The following is a 23160-nucleotide window of genomic DNA, read 5'->3' on the forward strand; positions in this document are numbered from 1 at the left end:
ATTTTGGGATTTAAGTGTAATCCAACCACGAAACTCAAAACTAGGAAGTATCCCCAATGCACAGTTAATTCACTAACAAAGACCACGCCTGCAACGATGCAGATTTGAGACAGTTTATTGCTTAAAAAGAAGCTGAGATGGGATTGTACAAAAAGAACGGATTGAGGGTCTGGAGGGTGGAATGATTGATGCTTAGATGGGGGAGAGGGTTGAGGGATGAGGGGTAGGGGTTGCGGTATGGTGGATGATGAGTTGAGGGGAAGACAGGTGAGGGATGAAGTTGTGAGGGGAGGAATCGGATCCGTAACTGCTGGATGCAGGAGTGAAGAGGAGGCCGATGTCTGGCGAGAAGGTGTGTGCGAACCAGTAGGAGTCGAGACTCTGAGTGGGGGAGCCGTCTCTTCATTGGCGGATGTGCGGAAACTAAATAAATAAAATATATTTTAAACCCCCAAAAGAACTTCAGGTGGAAAGGTGTGTGTGGGCATTTCTGATGTCATTTAGATTGTTGCGAATGTAAGTGAGGTTTACTGGTGAAGACCAGCAACCTAGAATTTTGATTATGTTGTCTGGGATTCCCTGCCTGGAGGCGGTGGAGGCTTCTCCAATCCGGAATGAATGCTTGGAGCATAGTTCGGGGGACTTGTCTGGAGTCCATGCAGAGACATATGGGTTCATATGGACTATGGTAAGAATTGAGTTGGAAGAGGTAGATGGGTTGCGGTAGATCGGACTGGTTGGTTTTGATGCATTTGAGGTGATAAATGAGTGTGTCTGTGGATTGTATAGAAATGTCGGCCATGGTAGAGTGTCGACTCCGATGGTAGTGGAGTGCCAGTAGAGACATGGATTCTAGGATTCTGTCCGCGTATGGAGTCAGATAACCAGATCGGAGGGTCTGGATGCAGCAGGCTAAGAGGTCTGAAGTGAGCGGTAGACGTTTTGGTAAGGGACGTGGTTGCAGAGGCCTTTGGTTAACATGCTAATATGTGAGTGGGACATAGCCGGGCAAGGTGCCCCTGTTGACAATTTGGTGGAGAAGTTGATTCCGCTGATGTATGGTGGAGGATTTAAGGGTAACACTTTCTATGAAGTGGCGGTGGTGCAGTGGTTAGCACTTCAAACCCTTGTTTCCCCCGGCCTTTCTGTGTGGAGTTTGCATGTTCTCGCCGGGTGCTCCGGCTTCCTCCCGCCATCCAAAGACATGCAGGCTAGATTAATTGGTGTCTCCAAAAATTGTCCTTAGGTGTGCGTGTGAATGGCTGTTTGTCTATGTGTGGCCCTGTGATGGACTGGCGACCTGTCCAGGGTGTACCCTGCCTTTGCCCAATGTTGGCTGGGATTGGCTCCAGCCCCCCGCTGCAATTGTCCACTGCATCTGTTAGGGCATGTCCATAGGCTCGCCATTCATCTGTGACAACATCTGAGCCTCTTCTTACATGATGTTGGTTGGCAACAGGTCTTCTCTTGAGCAATCTTTCACCACCCTGAGAATGAGTTTTCTTGGTGTAATTATGTTGTGTTTTTGTGCTAAACTGCAAAATTTTCAAAATTCATACAGATTGTTCATAAAGTGAAGAAACATAAATAAAAGTTGTTTTCCTGCGAAAAACTCACTTTACTTAAAGCAAACAATTACATGTTATAAGGTCTTATAATTAGTTCATATGGTATTATGTCCACCAGTAATATATTATAAAGGGATAGATATTTTAACACTTTACTTAAAGCAAACAAAGATATGCCACATAACTTTAAACATTACTATAAGCTATTCCATTTTATATCACTAATTGTAAATGGTGACTAAAGTGTATTCATAACGAGGCAGAGTCGGTGATTATATTGTGTTATGGAATATGGTCGGAGATTCGTGATGCACATTGATTTAAACTGGTATTACTATTAGTTATAAAACATTAAATCAAAAGGTCATAATACGTTTTGAACTTTGCTATAGCACCTAATGCATGTTTGTTGATTATAACAATTGTTATAATGTCTTATGGACGCATTATATTGTGTTATAAATATATGCATAAGTCATTATAGCGATGACCTTCATAGAAAGTGTTACCGATTTAATCTTGAGATTGGAATGGGTGAAACTGATTTTGACATTGAGAAAAGGGAATGGAATGCCATGGGAGGCATGAAAAGCTTTGAAGCAATTCCATAAGGTCAGGTAAGAAGAAAGCGTCCCGTGAGCGACGTTGTTGAGGATGGCGATCTCGGGAAGTCATTATCAGGCGTTCTAGCCATGTCGTTAGTTGAAAATGGTCGCTGAAAACGGTGGGACTCGAGTCAGAAAGGGATCGGATACTGGCGGCAATTACATGAATTTCTGAAAGGAGAAACAAGAAAGAGAGTCAGCAATTATGTTTTTGTGGCCTGGGGTACGGGAGGCTTGGATGCTGAATTGGTGCTCTGTTGAAACCAAGGTGAGCCTTCGCATGAATTACATTATGTCTAGGCAACAGGACCATACTCGGTTAACTATGTCTACAACTGCACTATTGTCGGAATAGATTGCAATGGTTTTCTTGGACCATTTGGACACCCAAAGAATGGCTGCGATAATGACTGGGTACATTTCGTATATGGTGGAAGAATGAGAGAGGGCTGAGAATGAGAGAGGGCTGAGAATTCAAGCGGCCATTCGGCTGAGAACTGCCGACGTAGTAGCCACCATAGCCGACAGAAGGGGCAGCATCTGTGAAGAGCTGAATGTCTTCAGACTTGGTGACGTGGTCGTCGTGGAAGAAGGAGATGCCATTCCAGGATGAAAGGAAATGGTGCAAGGAAATTAGTAAGGAAATATGTGAAATATGCCAGGATGCCTGGATTAATAGTGAGTCAAGGGTGATACCTAAGACCTCCAGTGATGTGTTGGGCCTTCTGTTTTCTCTGAGAGGGACTCTGAGAAATGCAGAAGTCAGGGTGTTGAGGCCATATGATGGTGGTTGCGAGGGTGGCGTAACGGTGAGAAAGTCATCTAAAAGATGGATGACGAATAGGAGTCTTTAGTTGTTTGTCAGGATCCAGCAGAGTGCTGGCTAGAGAGTCAAATATTTTTGGGCTGCTCTTACACCCAGAGGTTAGATGGACTGCGAAGTAGTATATGCCCTTCCAGAGAACACCGAAAAGGTCCCAGTAGTCGGGGTGAATGCGAAGGACTTTGAATGCGCTGGTGATATCTGCCTTAGATAGCCAGGCTCCTTGCCCTGTGGTGTGGATGAGGGAGATCGCATGATTGCTGGGAAATGAGCCTATCATGAAGGTTACTTTGACTTCTTTAGCCAGGAGTTTGTCAACTGTGTCAGGGTCGGTGTTTTCTGACTGCAACTTGTGGCATGTAAGGATGAATGTGGTATGGCTTGAAAGCCTAGGTGGTGTGTGTGAAGCCTTGTATGAGGTAACAAATTGATGATCTGGTTGATTGTTTAAGGCTGTGGCTAGTGCACGGATTTGAGTGGGGGTGATGAGATATTCACACATGCTGTGCTTGGTTGGGTTGTGGGGACAGGTTGTTCTGGCGTGGGATCCGCTACAGAAAGAGCATGTGTGAAGGAATCTGCAGCTCGAAGCGGAGCAGTCTAGATTGTTAAAATTGTCTGGAATCGCTTAAAGAGGACTGGTCTTCCTTTCTTATCCAAGCCTTGTGGGAGAGGGCTGCGGGTGGTAGGCTGTGTGGTTGTGCTGGTTTAGGAGTGATTGACAGTGAGGGAGCTCTGAGGGGCAGGCTGTGGGAAACAGTTGAGTTTTGAAAGTGTGGAGCTGGGGTGCCAGGCAGAGAGACGCCGACGGTGCATGCTGAGGCTGGATGTTAAAGGAGGCTTCGGTTCAGCTGTATATGTTGCCGACCAGTTTGGCAATATGACTGGAGCAATAGTTTCAAAGTGGTGAGTTATTAATCTGTAACAAATGTATCTTTCATCCATAAAGTTTTAACTGAGCTCTGTCTCTACCTCACAGTAACAACTTGATGTCCATTTACTTTGGGTTTTTGGAAGGGAGAGGAGAGGTGTGTGCTGCAGCTCAGTGTTTTTCTACCGGTGTTGAAGGCGTGTCGGACTAGCTGCTTGGCGAGCGTTATCTGACATGCATTTTGCTTTCATCCCTGTGACATCTCAAGGATGAAAGGGAAATGGTTGAACTACAAACCAGCCATTTTCAGTCAGTTCAGAGCAGTTTTCTGTGGGAGATGGGAACTCCCTATGGGGTGGACTTTGGGATTTTTCACTTTGCAAACCTATTACATGCACAAAAAAGGTATATAACTCAATAAAGTAGAAGGGAAAAGCCAAAAAGCACAATACCACCTCTTTAAGTTCAATAGGGAGAGCGGTTTGCAATTCTCTGGGAATAAGCGGGTTGTGTAAGGATGGGTTAATCACTGAAGCCAATGTGGTTGCTGGCGAGAATCTGTTGCCTGAGCGAGGGTGACACTGGGGATGGTTGGATTAGGGCCGCTGGGCGCACTGGAGGTGTTGTTGAGGCTAAGGTGAAGTGATTAGACAGGGGCGGATATATGGAAAAAAAAAGAGGGGTACATTAGAGAGGAGAAAAGTCACATTGGATGCATTTGGGATACGGGGAGGGGGAAGTGGGTAGGGTAGGGGGAAAAAGATAGACAGGAGGAATAGTTTGGCCGATGGCACTGCCGTGGGTCACATGTGTATGTGCGGTCTGGGTAGCTGTGGTAGCCAGTGTCGAGGTAGGAAGAACTGATGAGGCCAGAGGAGATGGGATAGAGAACAAGTGAAGAAGAAAGGATGCTAGGATGGAGGGAGGTATGTGCTCGGGTTGATGGTGAAGCTTGAGAAGTAGAGAAGGAATGAGAAAGACGTTGGGGTGCATCAGGGTTTGATATGACCTGGCCCTGTGTGAGGGCTGATGTGGGGTTTGTATTGAGCTTGTTTTGCCATGCGATGCGCCGTGGTGTTGTTGGCGTTGTCTCGGAAGTGCTGGGGTATCTCGGCGTTGGAGAGATTTGTGTTGTAGCAAGTCCTTATACTGTTGGAAAAGTTTTGCTTTTTTGTCGGAGTGGTGGAAAAGAGATGTTTTCTGGTTGAGTTCTTGTTTGAGCTGAACGACTGTCCACTTGGAAAGTTTTGGAGTGGCGGGACAGTCGGATTGTTTGTGGGTAGCGATAGCTGAATGGCTGAACGCAGTCGACGTTTCAGACGAAGTTATTCGAGAGAAGGAGAAGACTCTGGTATTTCTGACGTTGGATGGTCTTCGTACATATCGCTGTCCATTGGATTATGAAGGAGTTCGGGGTCCATTGTTGGAGGTAAGTGATTTTGTTTGTTTGTTTTTTTTCGGTAGGAAGTTTGTCACAGTTCATAAGAAAGCTGAGTCAAGAGGAGGTGAACGGAAAAGGTGTGCTTAAGTACTTGGTGTGCGGAAATGGGATGAGTTTAAGGCGCGGTCTTCGAAGTTTACTGGTTGAATCCTTGACTGATTCCTGGAATAATGTAACAAGAAGACTTGCCAGGCTTCTGGGGACAGACACGTATCCGAATTGAACTCTGACTTTTACACTGAGCAAATGGCAAGATGCTTACAGGGGTCGTCAGGTTTGCTGACGTGCTTCAGTAAGCGTACTACTCATTTCCGTTACCGGTGCTTGTGTGTTGGTAGTTGGTAAATACCAGTTAAATTTGTTGGATTTGTCATTACAGTGCGTAACTATCCACTTAACACTCATTCTTACAGTAGTTCTGCCTAAGCACTCACAGTTCTTTCCATCTTCTTCTTGTGGAGAACGTCTCGGGTTACGTATGTAACCCTGGTTCCCCGAGAAGGGGAACGAGAGACTGCGTCGGTTACGACACTATGGGAACGCCTCTAGGCGAAGCAGGTCTGAACGTGAATGAAATCACTCCAATCCTATTGGCCTGTTGCTAGAACGGTAAGGTGTGACGGAATAACCGGAGGAGTATAAAGCACACCTGTACACACTCATCATTAGCTTAAACTATGAAGCAGGCGCTTCAGGCGGGGAGAGAGGTGCGGCGGACCGACGCAGTCTCTCGTTCCCCTTCTCGGGGAACCAGGGTTACATACGTAACCCGAGACGTTCCCCTTCGAGGGAACTCGAACTGCGTCGGTTACGACACTATGGGAACGAGATACCCACTAAACCGTGCCGAAAACCCCGCCTGCCCCTGTGTGCAATAAAGTGGCACTACTAAGAGGAGAGCGCACGAGTGCCAGGTGCCGAAGGAAGGTCAAGACTGTAAAACCGAATGAATGTGTGCGGAGTGGCCCAGCCAGCCGCTAAACAAACATCCTGCAAGAGGCCCCGGAAAGGAGGGCTCGAGAGGCCGCCTTGCCTCTGGTAGAATGAGCCCTCACAGCCACAGGTGAAGGCAAACCGCGCACCTGATAGGCCAGGGAAATAGTCTGAACAATCCAGTTGCTAATAGTATGTTTGGATGCAGGGAGCCCGGCCCTGGGAGACCCAAAACACACTAGCAGCTGGTCAGCCTTCCTCCAACGGGAGGACCTCAGAGTGTAAATACTCAGTGCTCTGACAGGGCAGGGCAGATGAAGTCTCCCGTCCTCCGCCGTCACATGAGGTGGAGGATGAAATGCCTGCAGCACTGTGGACCCTGCCGCACAAGAAGGCACTTTAGGGATGTATCCTGAACGAGGGTGCAGGATAGCCCTAATATTCCCCGGGGCAAACTCCAGGCTTGCGGGGAAACCGAAAGCGCTTGGAGCTCCCCCACCCTCCTCAGAGAGGTGATAGCAAGGAGAAAGGCCATCTTGAGGGTCAAGTGCTTAGCCTCAGCTGACTCCAGGGGTTTGAAGGGGGCCTCAGCCAACGCCCCAAGAACCACTGCCAGATCCCAAGTGGGAACCTTGGACCGAGTCGCAGGTCTCATCCTCCGGGCACCACGGAGGAAAGTACAACCAAGGGAAGTTTCCCCAAGAACCCCTCCCTCAGAGGGGTGTGGAAAGATGAAATAGCTGCCACGTACACCTTGAGGGTGGAAGGGGAAAGACCAGCAGAGAACCGGTCCTGGAGGAACTCAAGTACCTGAACCACCGGGCAGGTAACAGGGTCCACCGACCGCTCCCTACACCAAGTGGAGAAAACACTCCACTTCAGGCTGTACATCCTCCGTGTGGACGGGGCCCTGGAGCTCAGGAGGGTCTCGACTGCTCCGGCTGTTAGACCCGCCTCTAGGTACTGTGCCCCCTCAGGGGCCAGACCCACAGTCGCCATATGGCGGGGCAAGGGTGAAGAACCCGGCCCTGCGCCTGGGACAGCAGGTCTCTCCTCAGAGGGACCCGCCACGGCGGGCCGTCCAGGAGCGACATGATGTCCGAGAACCACACCCGGGTTGGCCAGAACGGGGCTACGAGCAGTAGGCCGACATAGTCCTGGCGGACCCGCTCCAGAACCCCGGGAGCAGAGCGACTGGGGGAAAAGCGTACAGACGTAGCCTCGGCCACGAATGTACCATGGCGTCCAGACCCAACGGGGCTGGAGGAACGAGAGAAACCATAGCGGGCAGTGCGTAGTCTCTTGAGACGCAAACAGATCCACGTCTATGGGGCTCGAACTCTTCGCACAAGAGCTCCACCACTTCGGGGTGAAGTCTCCATTCCCCGGGCCTCAGCCCCTGCCTCAACAGCAGGTCTGCTCCCTGATTCTGCGTCCCCGGGAGATACATCGCCCTGAGCGATAGTAACCTCTGCTGGGACCACAGGAGGATCTGACGCGCCAGTCTGTCCAGAGGGCGCGAGCGCAGACCGCCCTGGTGATTCAGATAGGCCACCACCGCTGTGTTGTTCTCCTTGGAGCGAACCAGGACGTGGTGGCCTTGGAGATCGGGCAGGAAACTCCTTAGAGCCTGGAACACCGCCAACATCTCGAGACAGTTGATATGCCACTCGGATCGATGCACCTGCCAGGATCCCCTTGCAAAGCGGCCGTCCATGACCGCGCCCCAGCCCGTGAGGGAGGCGTCTGTCGAAAGAACCAGCCGGCGACAAGACCCTCCCAGCACGGGCCCTTGGGACAGGAACCAAGTTTCCTTCCAAACTGATAGGGAACGAAGACACTTGTGCGTAACCCAAACCAGACGGAGAGGATTCCCCTCGGGGAAAAACCCTTGTTCCTTAGCCACCACTGCAGGGGTCTCATGTGCAGCAGTCCAGATGGTATTACGCTGGACGCAGCCGCCAGGAGACCCAACACTCGTTGAAAGTGTTTCATAGTGATGGCGTGGCCTAACTTCACCCCTTTCACGGCAGCCAATATGGTGTCGACACGTGCCGGAGACAATTGTGCCCGCATCGTCGTCGAATCCCATGCAACCCCTAGGAACGTAGCCCGTTGGGTGGGCGCCAGCACGCTCTTCTTTGCGTTGAGCCTCAGCCCTAAACGCCGCAGACGAGCCAGAACGACATCTCGATGCCGAACCGCCAACTCTCGAGACTGGGCTAGGATGAGCCAGTCGTCGATGAAGTTGAAATCCGGATGCCCCGGAGCCTCAGCGGGGCCAGTGCTGCATCTATACACTTGATGAATGTGCTAGGGGAAGTGCCAGGCCGAATGGAAGAACCCGATACTGGTAAGCCACACCCCCGAAGGCAAACCTCAGGAACTTCCTGTGAGAAGGACGGATGGAGACCTGGAAATAGGCGTCCTTTAGATCTATCGTGACGAACCAATCCTCAGATTGGATGTGCGTCACGGTGGCGGGGATGATGAGCATCTTTAACCTGAATCTCCTCAGAGACCGTTTAGAACCCGCAGATCCAAAATAGGGCATGCAGCCCTCCGTCCTTCTTGGGGACTATGAAGTACCGGCTGTAGAACCGGCGTCTCAGTCTGGGGGGGAGACACGTTCCACGGCCCCTTTCCTCAGCAGAGTACAAACTTCCTGTCCCAACACCGGACCTTGCTCCGGGCGGACCACAGTCCAAACCACCCCCTCTCTTCTGTTGAATCGTCGATACCCATCCTCGGAAAAGAGAGCCATGCGGGACCTCAGTACCCGCACGGAAATGGCTTCGCAACGGGCGCAGGCAGCCCCCTCGAGAGCTGCCCGTGCGTGCTCCATCCCCAAACATGAGACACACATCTCATGAGAATCTCCATCCGTGATGTACCGAGGGCAAGAAAAAACACACCTTCTGTACATCTGGTTGCCGGACATGCTGGTAGACTTCTTCTTCAGGTAAGACATACTGCTTGTAGGACTGGAGCTTTCTTCAAACAACATACAGAGCGCCTGCTGAATAAAAAAAAGCTAATGATGAGTGTGTACAGGTGTGCTTTATACTCCTCCGGTTATTCCGTCACACCTTACCGTTCTAGCAACAGGCCAATAGGATTGGAGTGATTTCATTCACGTTCAGACCTGCTTCGCCTAGAGGCGTTCCCATAGTGTCGTAACCGACGCAGTTCGAGTTCCCTCGAAGGGGAACCTACAGCCTGCTAACATGATTTGCTTCATAAGCTTTCTACTGAAGCAACAGTCTGTCAACTGCTATTTTAACAGGAAAAGGTGAGCAACGAGCTGGATTCACCAAACTTCTTGATACTAATGAATGTCAGTTAGGTAGGTGAGAACACAGGAAGAGTATATATATCTGGACAGCAGCGCAGTTCATATGGAGTATCTCCCCTCCCTTCTCCTTCTAAGTAAGACAAAGAAAGAGAACATGCATAGGGAAAAATCCTCCCGGTGTGGATGATGATGGGTGTTTCTGATGTAGCATCCAGATCTGCTGCACAGATTGTGTCGCTTTAAGATAAGAGCAGTATTAGCAGTGTCAGCTACATTTTCCAGAAGCGTACTTCCGGCCAATTGTGTGTAACAGCACATCCAGCCAAATCTCAGGAAAGATAAGACATATGAGCACATACAAGCCGCTCCAAGGGATCCTCTTTGCCTGTTTCACTGTGGATGAGAAGATTCTACATGGACACACAAAAGAGACAACTTTAGCCTGTTTTCTGCTACTGTTTTATTTAATTTGTTCAGTAATGGAGTTTCATGGACCAAAAACTGGCACAACACTGCGTTACAGTTTCTTTCTTTGGGTACAACCGACTAACACAAACGTTAAAATTATTTCTCTACAAATTGGACTAAAGCACATTCATACACAGTCTCTTTCGGTATCACAGGCGCCCAGCACAAAAACTCACTGACCACATTCACACTTACTGCACACACAGTCATTCTTACAATCTTTCTCTCACACACACATTCATGATAAAATACATTCTCAGAAAAAAACAGTCAATTATACATTTTAGAGCATTTCATATTGTTTTGTTCATAACACTCATATTGAAGAGTGGCCACCTCAAATAGGAAGTAGGCCATACCATAGCATGTCTGTGTGTCAGCTATTTGGCAAGAGCTGGAAAAAAACCTAACGACAGCTTTTATTCTGGGAAACTGTCTGACCTCACTCACATTTGGGGTCATGTTTGATTATCAACCAATAAAAATATGTTTTTAAAATGATTTCCCATTTAGGTATTAGTTCTCTCAACTACTTAATATCTTATTTTGGAATAAAAATACGTTTAGTGATATGCAGGAACATACTTGTGGTTTTGCTTGCTTCAGCCCATTACAACTACATGACAGACTATTTTTTGACCTTCTAGCCATATTGACAGACTTGAAAAAATCAATCACTAGGAACATTTAGTCACTTTTACAACATTTTCAGAAGACAAAAAATAACTAAATGTGGACGTCATGGACAGGAAAACACTTTAAGTTATTAGGGTCTGAGCACGAAAGTACCAAGGCCAATGGCTGCAGGCAATGAAAGTGCCAGAAACCTATTACTTTTGGTAAGATTATCATTTTATCGCCAGTAGAATGCATTTTTGAGGGCCTTAGGATGCCTGAAAACTCATCAAAATTTGCACACATCTCAGACAAAGTTTTGGGCATTTTGGGGAGCTCTAAAAAAATTAATGCCATGTTTGGGATAAAGTTGCTAAAAACTTTTTAGCCTTCAAACGGTTAGAATTGCTCACAGACTCACAAAACTTGGAACACAGGGTGTGAAAAATGGCTTGATTACGCCCCTTAATTAGTTTTTTTTTTTACAAAACAAAGCCCCCACTGTATGTTTTACCTAGATCTATGAAATTTGAGTCATCCCCTAAACTCAATTGGAAGTCAGCCATTTTGAATTGAATATGAAATTTACTTTGCCACAGTACTTTAACAAACTCCTAGTAGATAATTAATCTGATCAACTTCAAATATGGGAAGTGAAATCTAAAGACCTTAGTTTATCTAAAGTTTTTGTGGTTTCATCAAGTGGCGATGCGGTGAATTTCTGAAATAAGTAGGAGTGCTAACCAGTTTGATAGTAACTGGTAAATTGACTCCACGTTTAATTGTACAGCACATTTTGACAACAAGGCAATTCAAAGTGCTTTACATAAAACATAAAGCAGCATAGGGCAATACAGAAAGACATTTAAATAAAGTAAAAAACTTATAAAAGTTATAATAAAATAAAACAAGATAAAATAGGAGATTAAAAGTTAGTGTAGAGTGTAGTGTTTTAATTAATAAAAGGCAGCAGGAAAATACAAAAGTCTCCAGCCTTGATTTAAAAGAACTGAGCCTTTCAGCAGACCTGCAGTTTATTCCAGATGTACGGAGCATAAAAACTGAATGCTGCCTCTTCATGTTTAGTTTTGATTCTGGGGACAGAACGCAGACCTGCCCAGACGACGAGAGGATGGATGGTTCAAAGATGGACCTGGATGGTTCATAACGAAGCCCTAAACCATTCAGTGATTTCAACCAACAGCAGTATTTTAAAATCAGTTCTCTGACAGGAAGCCGGTGTAAAGAACATCTGCACTGGAACAAATATGGTCACCACTTTAACCAAGTGTGGCAGGTAAATCTATTACTATTCCTGTAAAATTTGCCTAAAACGCCAATCCAAGTCATACCCAAAGTAAACTGAATGCGGTTCTTGAACCATGTTAAGTAAACGCATGGTTTTGGGCATTGCAGAAAAGTAACAATCGCTAGTGTCTAACCCAATATTCAGTACTGGAATTATTTAAAGGAATAAGTTTTTGTTTCCACTTTAACATATTTGCTAACACATGCATGCAGACAACTATAGCTGACACTGTTTTTCTTCAAAAAAAAAAATCACTACTAGCCGGTAGCTTCACGCAGATGTTTCTTTTTGTTGGTAGATCATGAACTATTTAATTTTATTCTGCAAAATTGGTTGCAATTGGCTCCGCCTACCCACAAAATAATAGGGGCTGGCACTTCCTTATAGCGTGGGCTCTCGTTGGCTATTGTAGGCCGTGGACAGGACATGTCAGCTCCTATTGGGTGGTATTAGGTGTCAATCAAAAGGTCAGAGTTCCGCAGCCATTTTTAAATGTTGTTATTACAGTTATCATGAAATATAAGCAATATCCGCCGGCAAATATGAAATGATTTAGAAGCAGTCCATGGAAATTTATTGATGGAATAATGTGTTTTGCTAATGTTTTTACTGGATTGGCTCGTCTGGACCTTTGACAACATAACAACACCGTTTTTGGTCGTATATAATCAATCGGTGAATTACTATGAGTCTTCATAGGTGAGTCCCATCAATTTTGATTGTAGGTGGGTGATCTGACAGAGGTGCTGATTTTACCCACTGTATTAATTGTATCTTGGATTGCATTAGTCGAATCACAAGGATTTTAGCTTTCCAAAGGGTATCTTATGAGTATGAACTTAAACATAGCAGTCGTGTGCACATAACAAAAGCTGAAATTGTGCTTATCTCCAGAGACTGATTTTTACAGTGTACTGAAATGAACTGAAACCAATTGCTGCCTGGAAAGAAGAAAACCTGAAATCCTATTTAGAAAATATTAACCAGTATAAATTATTTTTAATTAATGGGCTAAAACATGCAAAACCTCTAGTATGGGCCTTTAATCTATAATCATTGGGCTTAGATAAACCCTACATTAGCACTTAACTCCCTCATCAAAGACTAGAAACTTTCTCTATTCCTAAATGACACTGTTAACAAGAGTTTACCAACGAGAAGAGATTTAACAACTGTAATATGCATTTTTATTATTTGTCTGGGGAAACTCGCTTCTTTATGAACAACACACAAATAGTGTGTAAGTTTCCTGGCTTACAGTCGAAGCTGCAAGCTCTACGGACACACAGACACTCGATTGTATCCCTGCCACTACATTCACCACCAGTCATACCATACACGTTTTTCAACTCCACTTGCATTGTGCAGATATAGAGCCCATCTTCAATATGCGGTATAGGATTTCATAGACATATTAGTACCAATGGGAATGACACAGAAACATTTATTTGGGTTATAAAAGAAAAGCATAGTATACACACTATACTTTCTATTTAATGGAAAGAAATTGCATCTGGGTGAATGCAGATATTTTAGAAACAGGCATATACTGTAGTAACTGTAGTAGCATGTATGTAACGCCATCATACAAGAAGCCTTTATGATGATGCTTCTTCTCTCTGGCAGCGATAGGACATGTTTGAGGGAGAAAGCAGGACTGGGCAGTGAAAACACAGACACACTGTAGTGGTGGTGGCAACTCTTAGTGATCCAATGCTTTATGCTTTACTCTGTGTGCATTGGTTTTCCAAATAGTCTCTGCTTTTGAGATGCTGTAGCTCGCTGTGTGTGTAAATGGGGCTTGACGCTACTGTAACTGAAAGATGTTGGGTAACTGCAAGATGCAGAGTGGGAGCATAACAGGAGACACAGTTGTCTTTCTCTCATTGCCGCCACATGTGGCACATTTCAAAACAACACAAAAACAAATACGTAACTTAGATCTTTTTTTCCTACAGTTTAAAATATAAAATTCAAGTGCAATTAAAGTTCCAAATATTAGCTACATCACATCCATTTCTCTCTAAAGTAACAATCTGTTACTTACAGGTAGTTTATCTCATCTTGTTATATATATTTTTTTATCATCAAAAAAATTACAATATAGACTTTCTGATTCACCCCATTTAATCTTTCCCTGTGCTCCAACAGATAAAGGATCCACTGAAGTGGAATGGTTTAGATTTCCCCACTTTAACATTTTTTTTCAAATCACTTTCCATGTTAAAATAGGTTTTAAGTGCACCTCTTCTCTGTCTCGTGCACATCAGGGCCAATGAAGAAATCCAATTTAGGATACATCCATGTACACTGTGTGGGACAATACATCTTAGCACATCAACACCCGTGCATGCCCACACAAACATACACATCTTACACATTTGTGTACATTGTATTTAAAACATCTGTGAAGTGGGCTTCTGCAAGTTCTGACATGTTCAGTATAAATATTATAAAAACAAACAGAAAACAAAGCAGAGCAAAATAAAATGAGAGAGGTGGAGAATGTGAAAGGAAGTTTGCAGAAAAAAAGCTGTGAATGAAAGTGCAGAAATCTAGGAATGGTTGGGAGAGAAGAAGACAGGGTATATAGTGTGCAGAAATATGGTTTGACCGATATATTGGTTTGGTGATATTGGCCTTTTACTAAATACCGGGAGTACCACTTTACGATAATTTGTAGCCTACTTAAGAACGAGACTTTAGGAATGCAGAATTATTAACTTTTTCATGCTTTACATATTGCTTATACACAATTTCATGGGAGTAGTTGGACATATTGGGAAATTTACCTCATTTTCTGTCATCTCTCTACTGGTGCTATCTAATACAGAAATTTTAAAAAGCTATTGGATGGTGACTGCCAGTGTAGCTTGATTTGATTTTAAGCTAAAAGACAAACCAAGTTAGCTTTACAAAGGATATACACAAATCAAAGGGACATTTCACTTAAACATGGGCTCATACCTCTGTTCATCTACGCAATATAACAGCACATTCCTGGTCTGTAAAGCTTTAATGAATAATGAAAAACCAATAGCAGCCATTAAGGCCAAAATATCAACCAGTCACCACTGATCTGATACAGATTCTTACCCTGACTACAGCTAGGGAAGCCAAACATGCAATGAAATTGAATTTTATTTGTAAAATGTACTGATTTTGTATATTGTTCAGAAACCAATTTGTTAGTCAATTATAACAGCTAATAAAACATTTGATATGCAGTTTTAATTAACAATTAGCTGTGTATATTCTTGTTGTTCTTCTCAGTGACAACTATTAATAATGTTCACAATGAAAAAGATATAACAGCTTGTTACTGTAATTAACCTTAGACAAAGGACGTAAAGGTCAGCTATACTGTGTCCGAGCATGTCTCTGTCATCCTATATTTATAGGGGGATTTTGTTGGGGAACAATTTTGTATTCAATTTTCCATTAGAACATGCATCACCAATATTGGCAGATATTGCACTTTCACTGATGTAGCCTACAGGTGGTGTGAGCCACCCTGCCTAAATCTTTATGTTACCAAACTGAGAAAAAGATACTCAATACTTGTACATGTTTGGTATAAAATGGTCAAATTTAAAAAGCAATATATATACACACACACAAAAAATGTATCTTCTGCTACATTATAAAAATATCAATGCAGGCCTTCAAAAATCCATATCGGTCAAACCTTATACAAAAGGCTGCACTAACTGAAGGGAAGGATGTCTGTTAGTGATGTACTACTAATTAAAGGGGCCAAAGATGGGGAAAGGCATTATTTGATAAATACAGGAAGTGAAGATGTTTAGTCATAGAACGGGTACATCAAGGGGAGAAGTGGGGGGTCTTTAGCAAGACAGTGGAGAGGCCTCGTCTATTTGTATGGCCGTAGGAACCTGGTGACTTTGGAGCGCAGCAGCTTGATGAAGGAGCGAGGAAACATCTCTTTGGATTCCTGTGCTGTGTACCTGAAGTAGTTCTGGGGATGGGCCAGCACATCAAACAGGGCCTTTATCAGCTTCTTGTCCTATAGGGAGGACACAAGGGCAAAGAATGTCATCCCACTGAACCAATCATATGAAGTAAGGGTTTTTACAACCAGTTTTTTTGAATTGTAAATGTAATTTCTAAGAGTCAAACACTAAGAACCGTACAACCATACAGCTGGTAATGTACTGTAACCTTAAATACCTTCAGTATCTCCTGGTGGTTCTCAGAAGCGTAGAGCCTGCCATCTCGCACTATGTCCTCTATCAGCTGCTGGTAGTCCTCTGGAACACAACAATAAACAATAAAAGGATGGAGGGCACAGTACAGTCACTAATAGCAAATAATAATTCATGATTCACAAGGAAATTCATTTATTTTTATTTTTTAATTGTCAGGAACTCACTCATGGCAGCATGTATGTGAGATTAGATCCAACTCAACTGTCTGAACTGTTTTGCTGAAGATGACTCACCATCATAGGTGACATATGGAACTTGGAAGCCTTTGCCACTGTTACCCTCGTTGGTCTTAAACTGAATCCAGAGCTTGCGAGAGCGAGAGGTGAAGGCGATAGGTCGCTCATAGGTCTGACATGTCTCATAGGTGGTGATGGAGGTGGGAAGGGCTGGAGGAATAGTACAAACACATTAGAATTGCGCTCTTCCACATCCATCGACTTCCTAGGACCAAGGGCGCTTTCAAACCTGTAGTTCATTTGCTCTGGTCTGAATAAGTGGATTAGTTGATAAACTTGTTGCATTGCACCCCCTTGATTCGGTTTATTTTCAAATGGGAAAATAATTAAACAAACCAAAATGCTAAAAGCCACATGACAATGTTCTTCCAATTTGGTAAGATGTGTCTGGGAGGAGAAAAGTTGGGATTAGTGCATTCTTCTGTGAGAAAGCACCTGTCACCTTTATGTACCGTTGTCTCAGTTGTTTTCCTTCAACATAGCACTGTTCAGTGCCTGTTGTATTTATTCTCTGTCTAGCTGCAAGCAACTCTTGATTTTGCTCATCTGGATCCCACCCAAAGACTGTATATAAAGAATGACGACATGACAGCTCCCCAAAAGTGAAGTCAAAACATCCCAATGCCTGTCTGGTGGCTGGCTGCAGTATAGGTAGGTAGATAAACCCCACCCCCTACATTTTAGCAAATAAGACATGGGCCAAACTAAAGCACATACATTTTTCCCAAAGATGGTTTCTGTCATTTTAGGTAGTTCTTATCATTGATGTTTGTTCAAGTGTTAATTTTTCTGAAGAAGAACACAGCAGAATTCTTTAAGACAGACTGAAGCTAGTAGTTTGTTGCAAATCCCATTGGAACATTTTTCTAATCAAAGACATTGCACCTGTAAGAGTTGAGAGATTGTTTTGTCAACTGCTGTTTCCAAGACTACAGCAAGTCCTAGACCTGCTCAGAATATACGTCAGGACATCTAAGCAAGCTATCTGCTGATGAAGACCATTTGATATGACCAAAAGCCCCAGAAAACACAAGTAAGTCGACCTTGAATTGAGATTGTTTTGTCAAATGGTCTGAAATGAAAGTCAAAATCAAAGTGTGGTACTGTTCAGGCATAATTAATCATTAACAGTGTAGAACAACTGTTATGCAGAATCAAAGATAGAGATAAAATGTTAATATTCAAGCAAAACCTAATTGCGCCCACAGGAACACACAGTACATTGTTCTCCATTATTTTTGTGTAGATTACGCAAAAACCCTGCTGCCCAGTTACAGATGTTAATGGTCACATTTTGACTCTTTAATGACTTCATTCAAATTTTGCAATGCAAATGCAGTAATCTTATGTTGCTTAATATATGAGCATAATCTAAACCAGTAACTTCTTCTAGTAACGTAACATACAGACTAAATAAATCTGTCAGATAAGTTCTGCTCTGGTTAAAAATCTATTTATGAATTCAAACTTTTTACCACTCTTCCTCATGACCAGTACATCTCCACACTCATCCTCAATGGGAAGGAAGATCTCTGGTACCACGATGAGAATCCGCCTCTTGTGTGGTGGGTTGATGGTCCAGACACAGTCCACATTGGATGGGTAATCTCCAGGGTAGTTAGGAGACTCAATGTAGCCTGTGTATTCTCCTAGCTCACCTCCACAAAGTTGGTCTGATGGCAAAATAATAGACACACTGCATATAACATTTCAAAACAACAGCACTATGTCTGAAAAACCTACCATTCCCTGCCCATACTCCCTGCAGCTAATTCGTCTCTGGCACACATTAGAAATCACTCTGGATAAGAGTTTCAGTTAAATATATTAGAAGCAGTCTAAATGTAGATGTTGTGGAGCATTACTTTTGCAATGGGAGACGTTGGTGGCACCATCAAAGTCAGTGGTGGTGTTCCCCGGGCAGGTGATGCAGTAGTTCTGCCCAAACTCGGACTGGTAGGTTCCTGCTGGGCAGCGGATACAGCGGTGGGTACTGGAGTTGTAGTAATGTCCAGGAGCACAGTGCACTGAGGAGGAACAAGGAGGGGTACACAGAGTAAACTGAATGAAAGGAAAAACACACAAGCTGTATCACAGCTGTGCTATTATTAGCACATTATTATTGCATACCCAGTAGCTGTAATCGTTCTGGTTTTCATTATTATTTTTCCATGAAGAAACTGATACTGCAGCCTAGATGTTAAGTGCTACAGACACGAAACTCATAGGGTAGGTCCAGGTCACCGCAGCAACCGCAGACGCAAAAATTCGCACACTTCTACCTCTATAAGCAAGGTCAACGCGTTTGGCCTCGGAACTCCTGCCTACGAGGACGCATATCAAAAACCTTATATCCACATATATGTTCGGGGGATCGAGCTGAATCTCCTGGTATAGGCCAAGCCCATTTACGCCTAGACTTTTGTTTCGCTACATTGCGAAAACTGAAAAACCTATTTTAATTAACTTCTCCGAAGCCACAAGTCCGATCAGCACCAAACTTGGCACAGATAATCTCTGGACCAAGCTGATGAAAGTTTGTAGAGGAAATTTTGATCTGACTAAAAATGTCGCAATTATAGGCTAACAAATGTTTGCGAAAAACGCTAAAAACAGGAAATGACATCATATCTTCACTTTGGAATGGCCGATCAACACCAAATTTGGAATATTAATGTGGGACGCCCCCCTGAGGGCCTGTGCAAATTTTGATGCAACTCGTCCCCTAGGTGGCGCTATTTCATTCGAAAAAATTGTTCCTCTATAACCACAACTCACATTGACATCAATCCACAGCCAAATTGTTCATCATGGTCCCCTTACTACAGGCATCAAAGTTGACCCAAATATGCCCAAAGGTGGCGCTGTTATTGCAGATTAAAGACGTCAAAAAAAAACCCCATTCACTTGCATTTTATATCTCCATTACCACAAGTCTGATTCATACCAAATTTGGGGCAATTGTTCACTATGGGGCCCTGATGAAACCTGAAAAATTTCACAACTCCGTAACCACAAGTCCCTTTCATTTATAACTCTTCTCATTTATTCTCCACGGGTCCCCCGAGCCGCAGCGGGGCGCCCAGGCCGACTCGCGCGCCCTCCGCAGGGCCAGGGGGGGCAGCTTGTGCCGGGAGGCTTGGACCCCGCTTATAACTGCTTGCAGTTACAGTTCACTATTATTATTACAAAACAGAGCAAAACAAAAAACAATATATAACATATATATAACATATAAAAACAAAGTACATAACCCTGTCTAGATGACATGATCTACATCTCATACACATCTGCACACTACTTTATGAGAGTATTAACAATGAAACTGCTGACAAATGGCTTCACAAATGCCAGTATTAACATACACAGTTTTGAAGAGGCAGATAAAAACCATCAATTACAGAGAACGTTAAGCAATCTAATCTCAGAATCAGCTTTATTTGCCAGGTATGTGTACACATACGAGGAATTTGACTCTGGATTGTACATTGTTCATGATGTGCTTATTTATACAATAATACAATAACACAATAATACAGTATATAAAATCAAACACAGGCTACAGTCTAGAGAACACATATATACGCTATAAACAAAAACAAAATAGACAGATAGAGGTAATGGATGCAGGAGTAAATTATTATTACCATTATTGTTATAATTATTATTTTGTACATGTCAGAGGTGGTTGTGATATACAGGTGCACATACACATACAAGCATACATGTACACAGTGTGAAGGAGCATAGTGCAAAGGATGTGTTCTTGAGGTAGGTGGATTTGGTATACAGTATATACAATATGAACAGCTCTGAAATAGAGAATGGTGAATAAATAATTGGTAACCAGTAAACGGGTGGCTGATTAGAGACAGAGTTACTGGGTTATTGCACAGGAATTGTTCCTGACATTGTGAGTCAGAAATCAGAAGTTCATCAGAGTGATGACTTGTGGGTTCCTGAATCGGTTGGTTTTGGCGAAAAGAGGTCTGTAGCGCTTCCCAGAGGGGAGAAGTTGGAACATGTTTTGTCCAGGGTGAGATGGATCTGCAGTGATGTTTCCTGCCTGTTTCCTGACTCCTGAATGGAGGGCTGGTTGGCACGATATTTTCTGCAGTCTTGTCTGTCCGTTGTAGTCTGCTCCTGTCCTTTTTGGTGGCAGATACAAACCAGACAGTGATGGACATGCAGAGGACAGGCTGGATGATGGCTGTGTAGAACTGGATCAGCAGCTCCTTAGGCAGGTTGAGCTTCCAGAGCTGGTGCAGGAAGAACATCCTCCGCTGGGCCTATTTGATAATGGTGTCCGTGTTGGGCTCCCACTTTAGATACTGGGATATAGTGGATCCCAGAAACTTGAAGGATTCCACAGCAGACAAAGGGCTGTTCAGAATGGTGATGGGGGGCAGAGTGTGGGGGCTCCTCCTGGTGTTGAACGCTGAGCTGAAGTCCACAAACAGGATCCTTGTATATGTCCCTGGAGTGTCAAGGTGTTCCAGGATGTAATGCAGTCCCAAGTTGACTGCATCATTCACTGACCTGTTAGCCCTGTAGGCAAACTGCATGGGGTCCAGCAGGGGGCCTGTAATGTCCTTCAGGTGGGCCAACATCAGTCCTTCAAAGGACTTCATGACTACAGATATCAGGGGGACAGGTTTGTAGTCATTTAATCCAGAAATGGAGGGTTTGAAGCAGGAGGGAACTTCACACAGTTCCAGTGATCTGTTGAAGATCTGTGTGAAGATGGGGGCCAGCTGGTCTGCAAAGATTTACAGGCAGGAGGGCAAGGAGCCTCCTGATCTTCTGCCTCTGGAAGAGCTGCTTCACTTACTCTTCACAGATCGTGAGTGCAGGTGAGGGGTCAGAGAGGGGGGGTGACAGCGTGTCAGTGGGGGAAGGTGATTGTTTGAAGATGGTGTTGGAGTGGGGGAGAGGTGTGACTCTGGGCTTTTCAAACCTACAGTAGAAACCATTCAGCTCGTCTGCCAGTTGTTAAGTACCAGCAGTGTTGGGGGATGGTCTCCTGTAGTTTGTGAGTGTCCGCAGGCCTCTCCACAATGACGCAGGGTCGTTGGCTGCAAAGCTGTTATTTAGCTTTTCAGCGTAGCATAGCTTTACAGCTTTGACCTCTTTAGTCAGCGTGTTCCTGGCCTGGTTGTACAAGACTCCCCACTTCTGAAGGCCTCCTCCTTGGTCTGACAAAGCTGCCTGAGTTTTGCTGTGAACCAGGGTTTTTGGTGGTTGTATGTGCAGAAGGTTTTAGTCGGCACACACATGTCCTCACAAAAACTGATGTAAGATGTCACAGTGTCAGTTAGATTGTCCAGGTCAGTGGCTGCAGCCTCAAAAACACTCCAGTCAGTGCAGTCAAAGCAGGCCTGTAACTCCAGCTTTGAGTCGTTGGTCCATCTTTTCACAGTCTTTACAGCAGGTTTAGCAGATTTCAGTTCTAGCCGGTATGTTGGGATAAGCTGAACCAGACCGTGATCAGAGTCCTAAGGCTGCATGGGGGACAGAGCGATAGGCGTCCTTTAATGTTGTGTAGCAGTGGTCCAGTGTGTTAATGTCCCTGGTGGGACACTTAATATGCTGTCTGTACTTTGGGAGTTCATGGCAGAGGTTTGCTCTGTTGAAGTCCCCGAGAACAATGAGCAGGGAGTCTGGATGTTTTTTCTCCACGTTAGTTATCTGGTCGGCCAGGTGTAGTAACGCCTCACTAACACAGGCCTGAGGTGGAATGTAGACGACCACCAGAACAAACGCGGAAAACTCCCGCGGTGAATAAAAAGGTTTACAGTTTATGAATAATGCCTCTAAGTGAGGGCTGCATGATTTCTTCAACACTGTGACATCTATACACCAACCTTCGGTTATGTAGAGACAGAGTTGTTTTTCCTGTGAGCTCCGTTACACGATCCGCAAGGAAGAGATTAAAACCCGGTAGTTGAAGTGCGCTGTCCGGGATGTGCTCGGTGAGCCAGGACTCGTTGAAACAGAGGGCGGCAGATCTGCAGAAGTCCGACTTAGTTCTGTTGAGGAGCAGTAGTTCATCCATTTTGTTGGCCAGAGAGCAGACGTTCGCCAGGTGGCCGCTGTCTCAGTTTAATCAGCGTTTCCGGTAGATCCCGTACAGAGCTGTCGCTCCTCCAACTAATAACTCCGGGAAAGTTCTAGGTACGATAAGGAGTGGTGGAATAGTGTGAGCAGTTGAAAGTCCAATGTTTAAGAGCTCTTCTCTGGTAAATGTATCTAGATATTGTACTTGACGGCGCTGACAGAGCTAAGACCAGAGGAGACGGACTCTGTTTACATCAATCATGCTTGGTGCAGCAGATGTGGAATTTTTAATGTTGAGATCTGCTGTTCACATTCCTCCAGATGCAAATTCAAAAAATGCACTATAGGAACTGTATAAAGTCATCAGCAGTCACATGACAAAACAACCAGATGGTGTTTTTATTGTAGCTTGTGATTTTAATCAACAGAGATTAGAACTGTTTTACCTAAATTCCACCACACCCCCACCAAGGGAACACATACCCTGGACCCCATTTTGGTCTGTCAGACCATAATTCTCTGCTTCTCTGTCCCACTTACACCCAGCTGATAAAAAGGGTCAAACCAACAGTAAAACAGTCAAAGTCTGGTTGTCAAAGTGTTATTTGCACAGTATAAAATATTTTAATAAAAATACCGAAAGAAAAACCCTGTCACTAGGTTTATGTTTTTGCTTTGCATGACTTAAAAGACCCAATCAGAAAGCCAAA

At 44.4% G+C, this 23160-nt stretch overlaps 1 protein-coding gene across 2 annotated transcripts in view; it reads right to left on the minus strand.

The window, feature by feature from the left end:
- Positions 1–9972: 9972 nt before the first annotated feature.
- The window catches only part of scube1 (signal peptide, CUB domain, EGF-like 1), a 151236-nt gene continuing 138048 nt past the window's right edge, over positions 9973–23160 (minus strand). For both annotated transcript variants that reach the window (XM_038738664.1, XM_038738665.1), the window contains 5 exons: positions 18259–18420; positions 17869–18066; positions 16391–16543; positions 16120–16199; positions 9973–15955 (listed from right to left, as the gene is read on the minus strand). In XM_038738664.1, the coding sequence (XP_038594592.1) occupies positions 15803–15955; positions 16120–16199; positions 16391–16543; positions 17869–18066; positions 18259–18420 (746 nt within the window). In that variant the 3' untranslated portion in view covers positions 9973–15802. The remainder of the gene's footprint in view (positions 15956–16119; positions 16200–16390; positions 16544–17868; positions 18067–18258; positions 18421–23160) is intronic.

Source organism: Micropterus salmoides, unplaced genomic scaffold (assembly GCF_014851395.1).
Source record: "Micropterus salmoides isolate LMB-PRFRI ecotype aquatic unplaced genomic scaffold, ASM1485139v1 Ms_hic_scaffold_23, whole genome shotgun sequence".
NCBI classification, from domain to species: Eukaryota; Metazoa; Chordata; class Actinopteri; order Centrarchiformes; family Centrarchidae; genus Micropterus; species Micropterus salmoides.